This window comes from Euprymna scolopes, chromosome 5 (genome assembly GCF_053919585.1).
Source record: "Euprymna scolopes isolate OS-2025 chromosome 5, ASM5391958v1, whole genome shotgun sequence".
Classification (NCBI taxonomy): domain Eukaryota; kingdom Metazoa; phylum Mollusca; class Cephalopoda; order Sepiida; family Sepiolidae; genus Euprymna; species Euprymna scolopes.
Window position 1 is genome coordinate 148,505,763 of NC_136486.1, and position 21,400 is coordinate 148,527,162.

The window sequence follows — 21,400 nt, forward strand, 5'->3', positions numbered from 1 at the left end:
CTGCCAGAATATCTTCAACTGAAGTATATCTGAAGACATGTAAATATGTATATAACTTTTTTCCTAATATATTATTGTATACCTTTACTTTCGTGTTCGTGTTAATTATTTGCGCAGACATAATAATAATAAGTGACTATCGTTTAATTGTTATGACCTTCCATTTCTTGTAATAAACAATTTTACCAAGAATTCTTCATAAGTTTTGATTTCGGTTTCGATTATAGCTGATGGCACTCACGTCATTTATTGTTTTGTAAATAATTTTACAAAGAATTCTTCGTAAGTTTTGGTTTCAATTATAGATGAAGGAACTCAGAGTATATATATATATATATATATATATATATATACATTTTTTTCTTAAGTTTTCGTTTCGGCTTCGATTCAAACTGATGCACCCCAGTCATACGGGTATATATTTTTATTTTTGAAATCACAACTTTATAATATATAAGAATCGATAGAAAATTGATTATAATAATATATACGAAATCTGCATAAATTAAAATATCATATTTAAGGGTATTTTACGACAGGGCTACGCTGGGCGTCCCTGCTAGCTTAGATAAATACTTTTGCAGTTTTAACAAAAGAGCTAAATAATATCCATTTCCGCTGAACATCCAAAGAATGCCAGCATCAATATATAATATTTGAAAGAGTCCGCTGCGGAATTTCCACAGGTCATGCTAGTGAGAATGAATTAGAGTAACGTGACTTAAGCAATGACGTAGTTTCGTTTACAGACGCACAGCAAATTTTGATAAAGTATCCAGTCTGATATTATGTACGAGATTTGCACTACCAATAAATTGTTACACAAAAAAGTCATAAATAATAAATATACAAGATATTGACAACTTAATCCAAGATAACAATATATTTGGTGGGTTTGTCAAAATCAATTTACGAAAAGCAATACTAATGTATAATCCGGCAGTCTACAAGCGTTGTTGTCTTGCAACTACTTTTAAACATACTCATAAAATTTATTGCTTCTTATATTCATTTCTGTATTTCGTATATTCTTAAATATAATGCACTGTTTCACAGGCCCAAGTGCACACACATGTATAATATCTATACACTCTTAGATATTTACTGATGCTACCAGATCAGGCTGTGTGAAGATATTGGCTTCCTGGAACGAAATGCACATAACATTGCTACTTTTTGTTTTTCTGCTTCTTTTTGCAAAATTTAAGTTCTGCAAAATTAAAAAAAAACAAAAAAAACAACCACTCTTTCCCCTTTCCCCCTTTTCCTTCTCTCCATTTCCCCTTTCTATCTCCTCCACTTCCTGACTGGTTAAACAAAACAACTAAACCAAACTCTACAAATAAATATTTGAAAATATAAAGAAATCGAAGCATAAAAACCTTTTTCCAAAATAACTGGATTTGGCCTTAAATAACCCGAAAAGGGTTGATATGCCAGAAAAACAAAACAGCCAACCAAACTTACATATTTATTTATATATTTATACTAAGACGGTAATAATTCTGAATAGATATATTTTAATTGAATATCGATTTAACTTGTCGATAAATAATTCATTTATTTGAGGCTTAGCGCCTAGGATGTGCCTTTTCTCATTATTCTTTGACAGAAAAATATAATAAAAAATAAAGTTCGCATGATAAGACATTGTATTTTTACCCTAAAAACAAAATTTTAAGAGAACTGCAATAAAGAATAAAATGTCATAACTTCGAGAATATCGCATGAATTTCAGTAAAATCTTTGGAAATAACTAATCTTAAAGTAGTCGTTTGATGAGATAATTTTCATTTTGTTGTGACGTATATTTAGTGAAATATTGGTATTTTAGTAATCTGCAATAAAGCGATTGACGCAGTTTATATACATATGAGGTGCCTTCAATACGATATCAAAATCTTTTTGTACAGTGATTTAAAATTGTCATAGAAAATTCAATATGTTATTGCAATACATCTCATGAAATTACTGACCAATTTTTATAAATACTTCCTCAAATGAATAGATACAGCAGGAATTGTAATACATCCTGCAAAAGCCTAATTGTCACAACTGGTAAATTTCAAAAATGCAATCTGGATGTGAGGACACTTTAGCACAATATGCAATAAAATTCTCTTTTAAACTTGAAAAAATGCCACGGAAATGTACGGAGTGTTTCAGCCTGCTTTTGGACCATCTTGCATGAATCGAGCACAGTTTTTGAGTGGCATGAGTGATTCAAGGAAGGCAGGGAGTCTTTGAAGGATGGTAAGAAGTATGGGAGGAGTATGGAAGTCAGAACACCAGAGTTGATTGGCCAAATAAAGAATTTCATGGATGAGGTCCGTCGTGTATTTATAGAAACAATAAATGCACAGTTTGATATCAGTGTGGGAAGTGTACACACAATTATTCACAAATTACTAAAGATGCGGAAGATTTGTGCAAAGTTTGTCCCAATGCACCAATTTACAACTCCATCCTTGTCACAGACTATTTGACCAAGACATACATCAAGACCCTCTCTATAGTCCAGACTTTGTTCCTTGTAACTTGTAACCTAAGCTCAAGGAGAACCTTAGAGACTGTCGTTATGAGACAATTGAGATGAAAGAGGCTGTGACGAGGGTCACTGACATGCTCACACAAGAGGGCTTCCGTAGGGGCTTCCAGATGTTGTTGGAACGGTACAGCAAGTGCATTACATCCGGAGGAGATTACTTCGAATGGAACTAGAGTTTCATGTGTGTGCTATCAATAAAAATTCCCACACGAAAAGGTCTGGAAACTTATTGAAGGTACTTCGTGTGTATATATATATATATATATATATATATATATATATACATACATATATATATATGTGTGTGTGTGTATGTGTGTGTGTGCCTGCGTGTATCTATATAAAAGTGATTTTGTCGCTGTTTCAATATAACAAAAAGAAAAGTTGTCATAAGCTATCATAAACTTTGATTTTACCAATTATAATAGTGTTTGTGAGAGTCAGATGCATCGTGAAGTTCGTTTTGCCGCCATTATTAATTCGTCACGTGCCTTTTCGGACGACAGGTCAAATTGAACGCAGGTGGTTCAAAGAACAAATTAGCTCAAGTACGTATACATCGATGAATACGCTTTGCCTCCATTATTAATCGGTACGAACGTTTCAGAAGTAATCACAATATGTTTCACATGGTTCAAGATTACATTAAATCAGATACATAGAACGTCTATAAAAAATCATTCCCATTATAGGTGGTTTTCGTGAGAAATAAAAGACGAAACAAACGTGTGGTCACTTACCTTTGACGCAAGCATACTCAATGCTTATCTCTGTTTTGAACGGCTCCAGCCGGTTACAGGCGGAATTCTGCAGCTGTAATCTGCAGTACGATTTATGGCATAACTTTTTCAAGTATTTCAGACAGCTTTTCACAAATGAACGTCGTATGCGTGATGTTAGGGAAACGATGACCACCGAACTGCCGGGCGTGCACCCAAGCGTGTTGCTGCTCAGACTGGCTGTACATGTGGGGATTTTAAAGTTTTGTCGAGGCTCGATAATTGTACAACGTGGGTCATCTGGAAATAAAAATAAGAAAAGTATAAACATAATTTAAAAGATAATCCACTACTAAGTAAATGTTATGGTGTAAATGCCGGAAGGAATAACGAGAAGACTCGGAAGCAATGAAATTATTAATATATTAAACAGGAAATACAGAAACAATTTTAATTGAGTGAGAACTCCGCTCAGCTGAAGGACAAAGTAAGTTACGACTGTCTCTGAGTCCTGGGTTCAGATTGCTGAAAAACAGAACCTAGTCACCGGAAGTGACGTCAGGAATAGTCTATTGTAGGGTTGCCATCTCAACAGCAGATATACTCACGATTAAATGTTACACGATGGACGTTTCAAAAGTAATACCTACTTTTTTATTATGCTCAATTATATCAGAGGTGATTGCAAAATGCATTCTTATGATTATTGAACTTATGCATTCATGACCTGAAAGTGCCATCTCATTGTTGCAGATATTGACGGTGTGCGAGTTTAAGACATCTTAAACATGCGTCAGACGCAGAGATGCGTCATTGAATTCCTTCATGCAGAACAAATATAATCTATCAACATTCAGCAACGTCAGTCTAACGTTCACGAAACTGATGTAGTTGATGTTAGCACAGTTAGGAGATAAGTTTGTCGATTTCAGAGTGGCAAAAGTGACAAAGCACGCTCCAGATTTCTACGAACGAAGCATCAAAACAAGTTTTCCAGAAGTGCATTGTGAATGGTGGTGACTATGTAGCAAAAATAAAATCTGGTGAACAGAAAGGCGCTCAATTTAATGGCACCACTCCCGTCTTCGTACCTCTTCAACGTTTTAGATTTTAAGTTAAAAATTAGGTCTTACTTTTGGAATATCTTCGTATTAATTAATATATGATTATTGCTGGAGTAAAATAGACATTTTAAAGATATTAATATTGGTTTAATCTTTGTTTTATACCTTTATATATTCTTTTCTTTTGCAGCATAGCAACCATTCCGGGCTATTTATTGGAGAATTAAGTCGGCTAAGAGGATCCAACGTCTTAATATCTACCCGTATTTATTTCTATGGTAAATGCTTTTTTATACTGTCACATATCAAGGACCCTACGTCAGAAGCGCTTTAGTTAGTTAATGTGAATTTTGACAAGTATGTGATCAAGCAGATATGTAAAACAGAATCGTTGCCAAGGTCGAATGAATGATAGGTAACAAATCAGGAGCAACAGGTCAAGCGGTAGACAAAACAAAGTCGAACCATGAAGAATGAAGTTAAGTTTTCGAGCAGAAAGAAACAAAGCTTTTTAAATTAGTCTCTCGGAATAAGCCATGCCAAGGAGTCACCGACAATAATGTAGGATAATCTAAGCCGAATGTTACCGTGAGTATCTGTCTGTTTGTGTAACTCATTCCAATAAGTTAGAAAGAAAACAACATTCGTATTATTTGGATCCTTCGGATTACTGTTATCATCCTGCATGTTAATGTGGTGTAATTCACATTCAAAATGAGAGCAATAGTCCGAAGAATTCAAATAATACGAATAATCAATCCTCATCTAAAAAATCGATAAACAAAGTTAAAACGTTAACAATTAGTTGAGATAACATTAATCTCTCTCCTATATCCGTTCTCTTCTAATAAAACCTTGAACAAAACTCAACGAAGTGATATTTTGTTGATAGATTACCCAATATGGCAACACAATCTATATAGTTATTGTCAAGGCTACTAAAGAAAAGCTAGACGTTTTAAACAATGAATGCTTTTGTCTAATCGTGTAATATAATTCTTAGAACAAGTTGTCAGATAAACATATATGGATTGTTAACCTATCTATACATTGCGCCCAATTATTGTGCAGTCAGAGTTTATGTATCGCTTTACTAGAACATCATTATTTTGTGACCGCAGTCACGATGATGGAGTTCGGTAAATTCCAGAATCTTTTTATATGGCTGTTAATGTGTGCGCCCGACACCACTACACACATTGAAAAGCAGAAAGACTGATCTGATAATTCACCTACATACACACAAAATGGTCACCCATCTGGTACTGGCCAGAGCGTTGCTTACCTTTGGTGATCTGACGAAAACTGGTGTGTCAGCATGATTGTGCCGTATATAACGCATAACTAGTTTGGCGCTATGCATACATAAGTTTAGATAAGATTAGATTAATTAACAAGTAATAACCAAAAATGAATGAATACATTTTTAAGAACTATCGGGTGGAATATTGGCACTTTTTAGGAATAGACATCCAATGAAATTTCATTATTTACGTTATCAATTCCGAATTTTACCGAACATTTTGACGAACGTTAACGGACTTTACCGAAAAATCTACACAATACGAACCTAACTATTTAATTTTACCCTAAGTTAATTCGGAACTAAATTCAGGATTTAGTTCGCGTCGTATTTTGTAGAAGCATGATACCTTGATTCGACTTTCTCCAATGATAGTCGGAACTGTTTACGTTGGACTGCAGAAATTATTGTAATTTTATTCGATTTCATGTGTGGCTGTATGTGAATTGTCGTGCATAGTTTTAGTATCATGACACTTTATAACACATAATAGAAGATAGGGAAGAACTTGAATGCCTACTAAACACTATTCTCGAGTGTCTATACAGAGGTTTGTCAAGACAACCTAGCACCAGGATACTTCCCCTGAAAGTAAACCCCGGCTAGATATTCAAAATGACATCGTATGGTCAATCTACACTGGCGTTTACGAAGAATGGTGCTGCACCTTCTCCAAGTGGTGTTACCTTAAGTAATAGCATGAAGCTGGATACTCCACCAGACTAAAAGAATTCTTTTGAAATTCAGTAAAACTATGAGATCATAAGAGAGATATAACATATTTAAATGGTCCATTAAGGAGCAGAAAATGAGGTCCCTAACTTATTTATTAACTTAATATTTAAGAGGCAAAGGAGAATTTTAATGGAATTTTCGAATATTTACGTATCTCATAGACATCAAGTGGTATCTCCAGGAAGTGGGGCCCCTTGAGTTCTGAGAACTTCGACTGAAGTAAAATGAAACATACAAGAGAGTGTCTAATCGAAGGATTGCCTACCAGTGTTCACATAGACTCCGGGAATCCACAGAGCTTTAAGCAGGCCTAAACGTTCATTTCTATATATTTTGTTTTATTGTTTTGTTTGTTTGATGTGCTTGCTGATGTATACATGTGTTTATTGAAATTTTGAAGATTTGTAATTATATTTTATATTATGAAGATAATAAAATTAATTCTTTTAGTTTTTAATGAATGAAGTCCATGGATAATACAATATTTCTCAGGATAGTCTACAAGCAAACTAAGGTTGGGAACACCTGGTCACATTAAAGCCTTTAATATGATAAACAAGTATAACAACTATCGGAGATCTAGTCAGAGAACTAGCAACTCAGTCATTAACCTCACTAGACACGGGATTAAATTAGAGAGGAATTAATTACTGAACATGTTGCCAGAGCATGTCATGAACCTAATGATTGTAAATAATATGTTTTAAATAATGTTGATCGATTTTTATGATTATGGTATTAGGAATTGATTAGAGAAAAAAGATGAAAACAAAGGGAGAGAAACGGAGTAGGGAGAGAAAGACAGAAGAAAAAAAAGGACAGAAGAAAAAGAAAGACGGAAGTGGAAATCTCTTACAGTTATTATTAGAACGGTAGCGAGAAAGATGCGAGATTAAGAAGAGGAGGGAAGAAAATGGGAGATATAGAGAATAGGGAGAAAAATGAGGGGGAAAAAGAGCGATAAAAAAGAGAAAAATACAGGGAAAGAAGAGAAAAAAGAGCGAGAAAAAGAGAAAAAAGAAAGAGGAGAGAAAGAGAGAAACAGAGACATAGGAGAAAAAGAGAGATGCAAGAGAAAAAGACAGAGTGAGAAAGAAACCGAGAGGAAAAGAGAAAGAGAGAGAGAAGAGAAAACAGAGAGAGAGAGAGAGACGGGACAGAAAGAGAGAGAGAGAGAAGAGAGAGAGAGAGGATTCAGAGAGAGAGATAGGAGACAGAAAGAAGAGAGAGAGAGAGGATATAAAGAGGAGACGAAGCGAGAGGTAGGTGACAGAGAGAGAGTGAAGATAGAAAGTAAAGAGTAAAAAGAGAGATAAAAGAGAGAGAAAAAGAGAACCAGAAAAAAGAGATGAAAAAAAAAACAGGAAAAAAAGAAGGAAGTGAACCGCAATGCATTGTAGTCATCAATTATCGATTTGTCCAATAAATAATAAATCAATTAAAAAAACAGGTTTAACAAATTGATAGCGCAGTATTATCTGATTATTATTTACTCATTACCAGTACTCACAGGAGTAATTATCAGTGATTGGTTACTAGCAATAACAGGTACTTTTACCTGGAGCTTGAGCGACTACAAATCTCAGTAGACTTTCAGAATTCCTCGCTTCATTTCATAACTGTTGCAAATCATTTTGTATTATCACAGCAGCTGTCAACCTTTATTTATCACTGAAAAATAACACCTTTTTCTTTATTTACAATTTTAGTGGCAATTTACGATTCCAATACTATCCATGCTATAAGAGACTCCATTCTTTTGCATTTCCATATTCTTCAAGACGATTTTTTAGTGGCACTAACTGATACTGTTGCCAGTCAATGGGTCTTTTTTATCTACACTGATCTTTGCAGTTCTCTTCTTTACATGTAATGAAATTTCGATATGAGAAGTTGGATTTACGCCATCTTAATTTATTTAAGTTTAACTGTGATGGGTTGGTGTCATCTCATGTAACTTGATTTCCGCACTAAAGAATTATTAATAATTCAGCTGTTTTATCAATGCTGTGCTTTGTAAAGTGTCAATCCCTCCATTTATTTACAATTTGTCCAAACACCCTTTCTAATTTTCTTCAAACATGCATTTATACTAATTTTATTATTGATATTATAGTGATTTCCTTTATGTTTGATATTCTCCTTCAGGTCTCCAGCAAGTATCATGAATTTTCTTAGTTTTTTCTGTCTCTTTGACTTTAGAAAAAGTCCGTGATATTCACCCTAAGCGAGTTGAACCGGATTCCTCCAAAGACTGAAATATCTCAGAAATATCAAATTCACAAGCAGTCTTCAGTTGCATGTATCCCGGTAAGGGTTATGACGATGTAATGTTTTCAAGGTTCTTGCAGGAAAGTGTCGACGGCATCATAAATACAGCGCCTGGTAATCCCAAATTGGTCACCCGTCTGGTACTAACCAGGGTCAATGTTGCTTAACTTCTGTGATCTAATTAAAACTGGCGTGTCAACGTCATTCTGCTGTACTTTAAGCCCGTTTTTACGAGGACGGCGAAATCTAATTGACAAGCGTATTCATTCTTGTTGAATAATATTACGCCCGATCTTGTTGCTTTGGTCAATTTGTTTGTTTCTTTTACCAAGAAAAGAAAAAAAGTCTGAAAAGGGGAAAACTTAGAGTAGAACATCGGTTAAAAAAAAAAAGAGAAATGAAAGTGTGAATGACATGGACAGATTAAAAAATTCCATCTAAAACGTAGAATATAGACCTTGAAATAAGTACAAAATGAATAAATATAACATAATTTATCAGAAAAATAGAATTTAATTTCCTAGGGAAATTAAAGCATAAACACGAGATGTCGGCAGCAAATTATATATATATATATATATATATATATATATATATATATATATATATATATATATATAATCTCATACAAGACTTAAATTTATGTATTACACATCTATCTATTATATATATAAAATTATATATAAAACTAAGTTTGAGTTTCTTAGTTTGACATAGATAGCTTTGAATCTGACACATCGATATTTGATTCTAACTAACAATTGCTTTCAATTTCTATTCTTCCTCCATAGTTCCTTACACGAACATGTGTTTAGCTTTATTTACTTTCTGAAAATACTTAGTTCGGTTCGAAATATTAATAAAACAAAAGCAGCAATATAAATGTATACAAGCGTAGAGAATAATGTATAGATAACAATAAGTGGGGTTAAGACAGTTGATCGCAAATTTGTCAAATAGATTCTCCCCTCCCACCCAAAAAACAAACAAGTAACAGTGTGAGTCAAGAAGAAGGAACAAATAAACACAGTGCGAAAGAACTCAGTAAAAAGCAGGAGGATTTTTTTTTTACACAGTGATTACCACTTATCAAGGCCCGGAAGCCACTCAGGGATAAGGGTTATTGCAAGTACATTACGTTAGTGTGGAGATTTGATGAAGTGTTTAATTAAGGGGGCGGTTCATTAGGAATTTGTTAAGGTTGGACGTTAAGACATCCAAGTTGTAGTCCGGAGGGAAGCAGGCAGACGGAACAGAGTTCCACAGGCGTGCAGTTCTAAGAAAGAAGCTTTGTTCATGGAATCAGCGTTTTGATTTAGGCACAGATATAGAGTGGGGGAAATTTTTCACAGTGGATTCAGACAACATTTAAAATAATAAAGGAATGTTATTTTAAAAAAATCTTGTTGAGTTCCAACCATAACGTACGCATGCAAATCTACTCCAGCAAGCTTTTAGGTAAATTTTTGATATGTGTTTTCGGAAAATAACCGTTCTTTTTGTTCGTATTCAATAATTATTACATTTTGCCAACAACACTGGATATCGGAGGTATTTTCGCTCCCATGCTCAGATCTACTGCCACCCTCGTACATGGGGGAGTCGTATTCATTGAAAACTTCATGAAATTATTCCACAGCCTCAGTATTATTTCATTTTTCAGCTGTTGTCAATTAACAACTCTACATTGCCCCTATCATTAGAAACCCCTAGAAAACGCATTGAAGCGCAAGACGTTAGGAAATCGTGACTTCTGGAAAATCTACAACAGTGTAGTAAATAATGAGCAATCAATAATTCTCCAAAATTAATCAAGCTCTAGTCTACCACCTCACAGCCGCTAAACTTCTGTCCGACCAACAGTATGGGTTTAGGCAAGCCCGTTCTACTGCAGATACACTAACTAATCTCTGAACGTATATACCATGCACTAGATAAAGCAGGAAAGTCTAGGGCAGTAGCGCTAGATATATCTAAGGCCTTTGAAAGGGTATGTCACGATAGTCTTCTCATGAAAATCAGATCCTATGGTATTACTGAACGAATCCTTAACAGAATTAAATCCTTCCTAATTAAGAGAAACATCCAGGTCATCCTTGATGGTCGTATCTTAAAACAATAGGATATAAACGCGGCTTTACCTCAGGGGTCTATTCTTGGACCTTTGTTATTCCTGATATTCATAAATTAACTTCCTGATAAAATTGTATCTGAGATCGGTATATTTGCTGACGACACAACGCTCTATAACAGACATGAGCAGAAAACGAATGAACATGTATCCAAGGCAATGGCAGAGACTCTAGAGGAAGACCTCCAGTCTATAGTGGAATGAGAACAAGTATAAATGGTTACATTTAATGCTGCCAAGACTAAGCGTCTTTCCTTTAATAGCAACAAGAAACCTGCTTAAGTACTAATAACCATGGCTAATGATACATTACCTGAAAGTACTCCGTTCAGACTCCTCGGTTTAATGTTCACAGGGAACATGAGTCGGAAAAGGCAAACTGAGGGCATTGCTAAAGGTGCTGCAAAAAAGATGGGATTTCTCTATCATGCAAGAAAGTTACTTATGCCTCAGAGTATCCTGTACCTTTACGAGGCCATCATTCGCACATGTATTGAGTATTGTTGCCATCTTTGGGCTGGTGCATCTGCTACTAGTCTCTCCCTCTTCGAAAGGATTCAAGAGAGTCGCCAACCTGATAGGTCCCGCTCTATCAAATAGGCTTTAACCGCTGTCCCCTTGACGAAATGTTGCACCCCTCTGCCTGTTTTACAAATATTTTAATAATAGGTGCTCTGGAGAACTACAAGTACTTGTTCCCCCTCGACATAAATACCCCAGGGAAACCAGGAGCAAAATCCTACCCCTACACAGTAAATATCCCTAGATGTAAGAAAGCCTTCTACTCTAATAGTTCTTTTCCTAGGACTGCTAGACTTTGGAATTCCCTTCCGAATTCCTGCTTCCCTAACTATACTGACATGGAGAAGTTCAAGTGTAATGCAAACAAATATCTTGCTGCTCAACCCTCGACATAGTTCCTTTACAAATTATATCCCAGATAGTAGCCCCTACATTAAAATGGCACTGTGCCTTATTTGGGGGCGAAAATGCAATTAAAAATATTTAGCTATGCGTCCTTTTCTTTTTTTAGTGTTTTGATTAATTATTCACAATGTTTTCGTTTACTTTATAGATAAACGGAATGACATTTTACTAGATTAAGAGAATGAGCGTTCGTTAATAGTATCTCTCATTGTTTTTACTTTTGATGTACTTCTGATTGACGTTTTCGGAAAAATAGCATTTCCGTTAAAACACTAATTCTCTTGCGTCACGTTGTATACACCAAATGAGGTCGTGAAGGCTTAGCTCTAAAAATATATATACACTTTATATATATAAATGCTTGCAGGAATGTTTGTTATAATTATTTCAAATAAAAATAAAATTGCTTTTATAAAATGAATGACTTTATTATTTGATTTAACTTACACTGATTCATTAGATTAGAGGAGATTAAGTTAACATAAACAACGATAATATATAAAAAAACGCGCTCCTTAACACTCCAGGCTCGTGAGGGCACTGCATTTTTTAATGCAGTGAGTCTTTGTCAAGAATAGCCTGGCGGTGCCCATCCCTTTTCAGGCTTCGAACACATACAGCACTTGGCATTACCAAATGGCGACCCATTTTATTATTGGCCAGACTTAAAATCGCTTAACTTTGATGATCTAACGGGAACCGGTGTGTCAACATGATTATTTCGTAAATCAACGTAATTGTCAACGTGATGATGCCGATAATATGTATCTTTGATCAAGTGTACATCTATGTATCGAATAAACAACCTTTAGCATTTTGCCTGAGATTACTAAATTTGAATCAATAATGCTGACTATGCAGTCAATTTCTTATCGATTCGAATTGAAGTTTAGTCATTCTATCCACAAAAACAAACCTTCAATCGTTAAGTGCGTTTAGATGTAGAGTTGTTTTAGCATAATTCTATTTTCTTAGAACGCAGTTCTCCGCCTTCTTTGTTGCTGAGTACATTCCACTCGAAGCAGTTATTTCATTCGATACAACAATTACCGCACTTGATGTATCGTTACAATCCGATTGTAGATTTCTCTTTTTTCATGAATTAATTTTTGGAGCAATAATAAAATAAAAACATAGCAAAAATATCAATTAAAAAATAAATAAAATACCTTAATCCTCGTTATTGTATGCTTTTTATTTAAAAAAATATTTTATATTTGCATTCGCATTTCGGTAAATGCATAGCAGATGTCGACATTAATAACAGAATACAAAAGTGGTTTCATTATTTAAAGCCTTTTTAAAAAGGTCGTTTTCAATAATTATCTTAATTTCTTTAGTCGTCAAAATCATGAAGCAATTTACTTAGAAATGCGAAAAAAATATTTCAATTTTAAAACGAATTAGAAAATTGCTTGAATATGCTATTTTCTAATTACCTATAAAAGCTAAATCTTTTTTCCTTCGTATTTATAAACAACGTTTGGTTCCAGTTTTCTATGGCGTATTTTACAATATTGAAAAAAGTAAACCTTTAAAATAAGACTAATGAAAGTAAGACTTTAAAATAAGACTAATGAAAGTAAGACTTTAAAATAAGACTAATGAAAGTAAGACTTTAAAATAAGACTAATGAAAGTAAGACTTTAAAATAAGACTAATGAAAGTAAGACTTTAAAATAAGACTAACAAGTGAAGCATGCATGGTCCCCCCGTGCGTGTACAGTTAATGAGGCATAACAAATAACTAAATGCAGCATTTGCCCCCTCCGCCACCATTTAACCCCCAAAGTTCGCAGAGGATGTCAAATCCTTGTAGAAATGAACAAATGGTACAGTTTTAGGCCTTAATATATGTAAATTTGAGTTGCACCATGCAAAACTGCTAAATATACACACAGGGAAAACTTGGGACAACTATGGTAAAAAGGTCCCAAATATGGCGTGTTTTTATTTACAGATCCACCCTCCTTTTGTCGGGGGACCAATAAAACAGTTTTGTTTAAAGGAGTAACGTTTACTTACTTGAACAGTAAAAATCATAGACGTAACTATTTACCTTTCTCCACCGAAGACCAAGTCCATCTTTGCTCTATCGTTATTTATGGCAGGTGCTCAAGAGAACTTTTATCTATGGTTCTACCATGTAGAACATTTACACCAAACACTAGTCTAGTTGCAACTGTCATTAATATATATTAGATACTACACTTTACTCTAAGCCAAAATACGTCGTTGGGTTAATTTGATGTGTCCGTTTTATAGTATATCAGTATTTTGAAAGTTATTTTGTGTCGGACGATATTTACAAAAAGTTTGTTGTAGTCGATTACTTAAACACTAATAAAAATGTTCATACATGTATCTACTGTAAATTATTCGATTAGATTTGAATCTGCATTGCCTGTATTTTTTATTTATTAATGTTTCACTACTTATTAAGGCTCGAAGCCACTAAAGTATACGTGTTTATAAGATGGATATCGTCTCAGTTGAAAAATGATGAATATTATAAGAAAATTGAAAATAATGAATAAAATAAGTAAAATCGATTTACATATAAAGAAAATTCATGACAAGATTGTATTGATATTGAATTTAAAGACGACCATATTGTAGTCTGCAGGGCAGCAATCCTGTGGCAGTATGTTTCAAAAATGGGAAGTTATTGAAAAGAAAGGCATTTCATGAAAATCCTGCTTGTTGTGAGACACACAGAGAAAAAAGGAAAATTCTTTACAATGATAGTAAAAAAAAACGAGTTCTTGTTGTGAATGTCTTAAAAACTTGAAACGACATTAAATGATCTGAAAAAGGTTGATATGCCGTAAAACAAAATACAAGCTTGGAGTTAAGAGAAACAACTTTCATGTAAATAATGATAGGATAGAACAAAATTAACAACGTCTATTTTTGCTAAAAAGAGGATAATACATCTTAGTATAGTCCATATCGGTAACAAGGACATTCGTGGCCTTTCGGCCATGTACGTTTGTTCTAAGCTAAACTTGACAGAATTTCAAGGAAACCTCCCTTAATGTGAAGTTACTGAAGCAATGATTTAAATTTACCCAAATAGAAATTGGCCGGAAGAAATTAAACTTACTTAGCAGACACGCACCTGGCCGGAAAATATTTGGTGCTTTGAATGAGAGACACACGTAAAGGTTATCTGCAAATGATCTACGTAGACAAAACATATTTGTTATTAAGGAAAAACAATAAAACTGATGGATGTCTCGTCACGCTAGAAGTCTTGTAACATTGACGGTGAAGGTAACACCTTAGAATAGACGGATTAAGTTGTGCATACGTGGGTATTAAAAATGTTTTATAAACTCGCCCAAATTGTGATCGAGGTGAGTATGCTGCCTAGGAAGTCGAATATATAAAGCTGCGTAAATTCCCGTGTTTTTTCCGTCTTTTTTTTCACTCCACTACTTCGCAACAAAGCAATGAAAATATATGATTTTCTTTTTATACACACGTATTTGTCACATTCTTTTAAACATAGCAGTAATATAAATCGTTTGAAAACCGCATGATCATCCTTTCATAAGATAACGGTATAATAATGACTTGTATTCAACTATTTGCATAAAATTGCTTTTTGACAATAAGTATTATCTCAATATTAAATAACCCCCAAAGGTTTGATATACCGTGAAACAAAATGTAACCAAATTTAGTGAATGCACTATGAAAATTGAAAACAATTCTTTCATTTGCAACAAGTGAGAGGCTCGAGGAGGGGGTCGACACGTTCATTACCCTTCTATGTTCATTACCTCCCTAACTGGGGGTGGTATCGAAGCAAGATGGTTTCAATTTCCATCAATTTAATGTCGGCAAAATATTTTATCAAGCTTCCTTATCGACTACTTTCACCTGATCCATTATTAATTATCTCCATTTTTTTGTTTACCGCCAATGGCGAATAATTCAATATGAACGACGCATGCGCAACTCTACTCCCTATGCTTCCGCTTTCATACGCTTTATTAAAACGCTCCAGGCAATATGATTAGATGGAAAAAAAGAAAATGAAAATATCATATTCACGTTGTAGAAAACAAATAGGACAACAAATACTATTACAACATCCCTCTACCTCGCGAAAAGCGAAATAAAACAAACTAGTTTTATTCAATGGAATGATATAACTAATATCATTACTAATACATCTGGAAAACTGTTTTCAGGCGCTAGTAGTCGTGTTGCCGAGTGATGCGCTTACTAGCTGAAGCAACACTATACGGTAAGTTTTTTAAACTCTCCTGAATTTTAAAGCTAAGTTATAAACATTCTCCAGCCATGAAAAGCAGTCATTGAAACATCTCCTTTTCTCTCATACACACAAACACATCTTAGCTATATTAGACATGTCTGTAAGGCAGATGTTGAAAATCTTCATGACAAACAATGTGTGTTTATCTACAACGTAAGCGCTATGGATAATTTGTTAAGCCTAATTATTCTTTGAAAAATACGATGCGAAATATAATGGTAACCCGCCCAAACAACTAGGTTTATTCAATGCAATCATATCTATTACTAATGGAGATTTAGTATCTGTCTGAATCTGAAACTATGTAATTACTTTAAATAAATGCTTAATTCAGGAGATTTAGTGGAGTATCTGTTCGGCTTTCAGGATACAATCTTCCCAAGCATTATCCCCGCCTTTAGCTATGGATACAGTAATATCTGTTCCCTTTCATAAGCACATCCTCCCGGGCACTGCTTCCGCTTTTAGAATAGGGGCAGTGTAATATATGTTCTTTCGTCATAATGCTTCTTCATTTTTTTTCTAGGAGGTTAGTGTAGTGTCTGCTCTGTAGTTATGATGCCATTTTCTCAGTGATTGACTTCTTGGGGGATGGATGGGTAATCTAGTATCTGTTCTCTTTTTATTATACCATTTTCCCTGCATTACCTCCTACTTTATATCAAGTTAAATTCATACACTAACTAGTTTATCAACCAATACATGCGACTGGGGACCGTTTATGAATTTGATATTCTTAAGACACTTCCGATTAATCTCGTCTAGGGTAACTGTCGCTGACTCTAGTTGATTTACCAGTTTACCATAGGTTTGTCAAATCTGATGATAAAAACTCCCCCCTACATTAAATCTTCCTATGTTGAGTACCTATTTACAAGAAATGTACCAATAAGTCACAACTTATTAAAATCAAAGACCATTCAAAGATTAAGGTTAATGAGTTTGTTAGATGATCGACACCACTATGAGTGGAGAGATTAAAATTTGATAATTTAAGAGAATGGCTAAACAAATATTTGTTTACATTGGACTTGTAGACGATCATGTTATAATCAACATAGAAGCAGTGTTGTGGCATTGTATTCCACAGATATGAAATTATTGAAAAAAAAAAAACTTATGACAGTTCTGTTTGGTTTCAAGTATAAAGAAAGGAGGATTTCTTTTTTGGACGAGTTTAAAGCAACATGGTTTTATGCTTGTTTGTGAACCATCTCGAATAAATAAGGAACAGGTTTGCTAAAGACTTCTTTAATAACATTTGTGTATTGGCAACAAAGGGTTTGCGTGTGGTATTTGTTATGCTAATATATTACAGATCATGCAAAATGAGACAAACTAACAAAGAAGCTCGTTTTACTCACTGCGATACTATGATAACAAGTAGAACTAGAAAGCTATTTTGATGACTAGATGACATACATAACTATTCTGTTTGTTTTTTAATTTTGTATTAACTTAAAACATTCAACGTAAAAATATTCATACAACTTGTCATAATTGATATCACCACAGCCCTATCACATCAGATATGCCAAGTCAAAATACGATCAGATTTATTCCGGAACTTTACAAACTAATCCTCTCAGGTAAGCTTAGGTTTCAGCATGGAAATGAGCCAACAGCGGTACTTGAATGGAAATGGCCAAACGACTTTTACGGGATAAGAATAGACCAACAACGCTTTTATGATAGAAATAGACCAGCGACGGTTCCAGGATCGGAGTAAACCAAGTATGGCTTCGGAATAAAAATGACCCAATGACGATTTAGGGATAAAAGTAGAACAACGACACGTCGAAGTAAAAGTGGACCAATGTCGCTTTCTGGATAAAATTCAACCAATAAAGCTTTCTGGATAAAATTCAACCAATAAAGCTTTCTGGATAAAATTCAACCAATAAACCTTTCTGGATAAAATTCAACCAATAAACCTTTCTGGATAAAATTCAACCAATAAACCTTTCTGGATAAAATTCAACCAATAAACCTTTCCGGATAAAATTCGACCAATAAAGCTTTCGGGATAAAATTCGACCAATAACGCTTTCCGGATAAAAGTGGACGAATGACGTTTTCGGGATAAAAGTAGACCAATGACGCTATTGGGATAACATTCGACAAACGACGCTTCTGGGATAAAAATGGAATAATGAAGGTTTATAAATGGAAAGTGTATGGATAGAAGTTTACGAATGGCGATTTCTGAATAAAAATAAACCAATGCCTTATACCCCAACAAATGTTGTTTACCAATACCATGGAACCATATAACAGTGATCCATTGATAATTGTTGCAAATATTCTGCAAAGATCATACGGAGCATGTATAACCCTAGCCAAAAATTGGAAAAAAGTTAATATATCTGTGTAAAGAAAACTCCGAGAAAACCGTTATAAAAATTATGCGAGAAAAAAAGTACTTATTTTTTGGGATATTATTAATATAATTAAATCGATTAATGTTAATTCAGAACTTTTATGCCAAACAGAAAAAAAGCTTGTCATTGTCAAAATCGTTTCTGGAAATCAAATCTAATTCATAGAAAAATTACAATATGAATCCAACGTTAACCATGTTCTCCATTTTCGAAATAAGAAGACAATAAAAAACATAAAATACATTTCTAACACTTTTCCATACAGAAGTGTGATCGCAAATATCGATTTATTTCTCACGAAGAAAATCAAATATTTTCAATGTGAAAGCAATTTAATCTTAGCAACTTTTTGCGGGTGTGCATGCCGAGAGCATTATTTTTCTTGCTGAATTTGCAAAGCTCAACGAAGCGATATTCTTGATGACAAAAATAGACACAATTTATATAGATTCTGCTAAACTCTATTGTCCATATGTCTGCCAACTTTTTAAATTTAATTGTTTTAATTGGCAAAGTTTTCTTATACTTGCATGTACCTTAGCATCTTTAGTTGCATATACTCAACATCGATAAGAGGACATGTCCGTCGTTTTTACACGTTTATGTATATAATTAATAAAAGTCAATCGTTGTCTATAAAATTATTGAATTCACCGTGGGTATATATATATATATATATATATATATATATATATATATATACACACATATATATATATACACATATATATATACACACACATATATATATATACACACTCATATATATATATATATATATATATTACACGAACATATGTGTGAATAATAATTTTATTGCTGTGGTTTCGTAGACCTTAATGCAATAAATTTCCGATGTTTATAAGATAGTGCTCAAGAACAAGTAGAGCTGTATTATTTGCATTTGAAACCAATTGAGACTAGTGGCCTGGTAACGCTTAATTTCGAAAGAAATTACAACCGAAACATGTATGCATATATGTAGCCAATACTATTTAGATATATATCATCGGCTCAGGACTGGTAAAATTAATGCTTCAAATCTGAACAGTTTTGCAAAATTTTATCTCTCTGTACAAAGATATAAAAAAAGCTATGACGATATAAACCTCATGTCCAGAATCTGTATTCCAATTTTGATCCAAATCTGTTACTCGATTTTGATTCTAGGGAAATGCTTAACATATAAAGCTTAAGAGGTTAGGAAGAAATTGGAATTCAAGTTATCTTTCATAATTAGGATCTAATTACTATGGATCACATCTGGAATATTTGAATTTTCAAATGACAGATTGTGCTCACATTACACCCTGTAAATCCATTAAAATATTCCAAAGAATCAAAAATTTAAGGAATATTAATAATTTGTTAAAATTACACAACATTCATAAAGAAATTTTACTAGATTTCGACTCGTTTACATAAAACTAAATTAAACTAAATATAGCTCACATTACATCTTACACTACCAGCTGTGTTCTGAAATTTATAACGATCAGTTAATTTATGAGTGAATTCTATATATATATATATATATATATATATATATATATATATATATATATATACAATATATAAACATATACGCATACCGTACTTATATATAATCAACCCCACAAATGACATCATTTTCTAATCTAATAATAGCCAATTCTCGTTTAAATTATATTCAAACTATATTTTAAAAAATCCATAAAAAACTAAAGTTTTATAATTCAATGTTTCCTTTTTTATTAGGTTAAAGAGTATGCGGTGTGAATTATCGAAAGAAAATCAATAAAAATGCACCAACGGGGAAGCAGATATGAACATGGAATATACAATTCAAAGAGAAAGACGGTTTGCACTGAGAAGCGAGATTTGGCTTGCTATTTTGACATCTATCGCATTGCAGGCGCACATAGAACATTTGGATGTCATGTTCCACTTTGATTCCAAGTCTCGTTTTTATATCTTTCAGCGACGTCGATCAGTCTTATCCGTTGAGAATTGCAGGATTTTCTAACCAAAAAACAATTATATATATATATATTACTAGCAGAGCGCCCGGTACTGCCCGGTCCTAAAATACGCTTAAATATGATATCTTGATTAATGCAAATTTTGTATTTATTATTATATATGCATGTATATATATATATATATATATATATATATATATATATATGTATGTATATATATGTATATATATATGTATGTATATATGTGTGTATGTATATATGTATATATATGTATGTATATATATATGTACGTATATGTATACATGTATTATTACCATATTATATTGGATCGAATATATAGTAATGATTTAAAAAGTAAAAAAAAAAAAAAAAATGACTGGTGCGCCACCACCGAGAATCAAAACCCAAACGTTTAGCTTACGATTTATTTTAGTTACTGAACTATAAAGACATGTTTGCTGAAAAGTTAAAAATTAAAACATGAACCAATAGCTACTACGTTATGCATGCATATCCGTAATGTCGCCGTTCGACCTTCACCTGGCAAATTAATGTTTTTCTTAATTTTCACACTTTTATATCGATATTCCCCGGCTAACATGCAAATATAAAGTTCCGTATGGGTTAAAATACCTTATATATTAAGTTTCATGTCTGTAGACCAAAAACACTAGAGGGAGTTTGGTAGGCATTTTTTAAACATATAGGTATGCATAAATATATATGGAAAGAGTTTTGTGTTTACTATACACTTTTTACGCCAGTATAAATCATGTAGAATATCTGCATGAATATAATTGCACATAACAGTTAACTAAAGATGATCATCCCATAAGAAAACCGAAAAACTAATAGGGAATTATTAAATGAATGTTTAAAAGAATATGCAAATTAGCTAAATCTTTTTCTAGTGAATGCAATTCCATGCCCCATATATGAGAAAGGTGTATTTTCTTTTTAAATAAAGAGAAAAAGGGGTTTTAATAGGCATATCAATACTCAAATACAACAAATTTATAGGAGTATAAATATATAACCTCTCCAACGTATAATTCCAAACTCCTTTAACATA

The 21,400-nt window shown here is 33.4% G+C and overlaps 1 protein-coding gene across 10 annotated transcripts in view; it reads right to left on the bottom strand.

Moving 5' to 3' along the window:
• LOC145277016 (synaptogenesis protein syg-2-like) overlaps window positions 1-21,400 on the bottom strand; it is an 824,542-nt gene that overhangs the window by 513,379 nt on the left and 289,763 nt on the right. For all 10 annotated transcript variants that reach the window (XR_013868085.1, XR_013868082.1, XR_013868084.1 and 7 more), the window contains exon 2: window positions 3,289-3,567. Coding sequence is in view for 6 of the 10 variants with exons in the window: in XM_080128618.1 (XP_079984744.1) it covers window positions 3,289-3,567 (279 nt within the window). In the remaining 4 variants the exon portion in view is untranslated. The remainder of the gene's footprint in view (window positions 1-3,288; window positions 3,568-21,400) is intronic.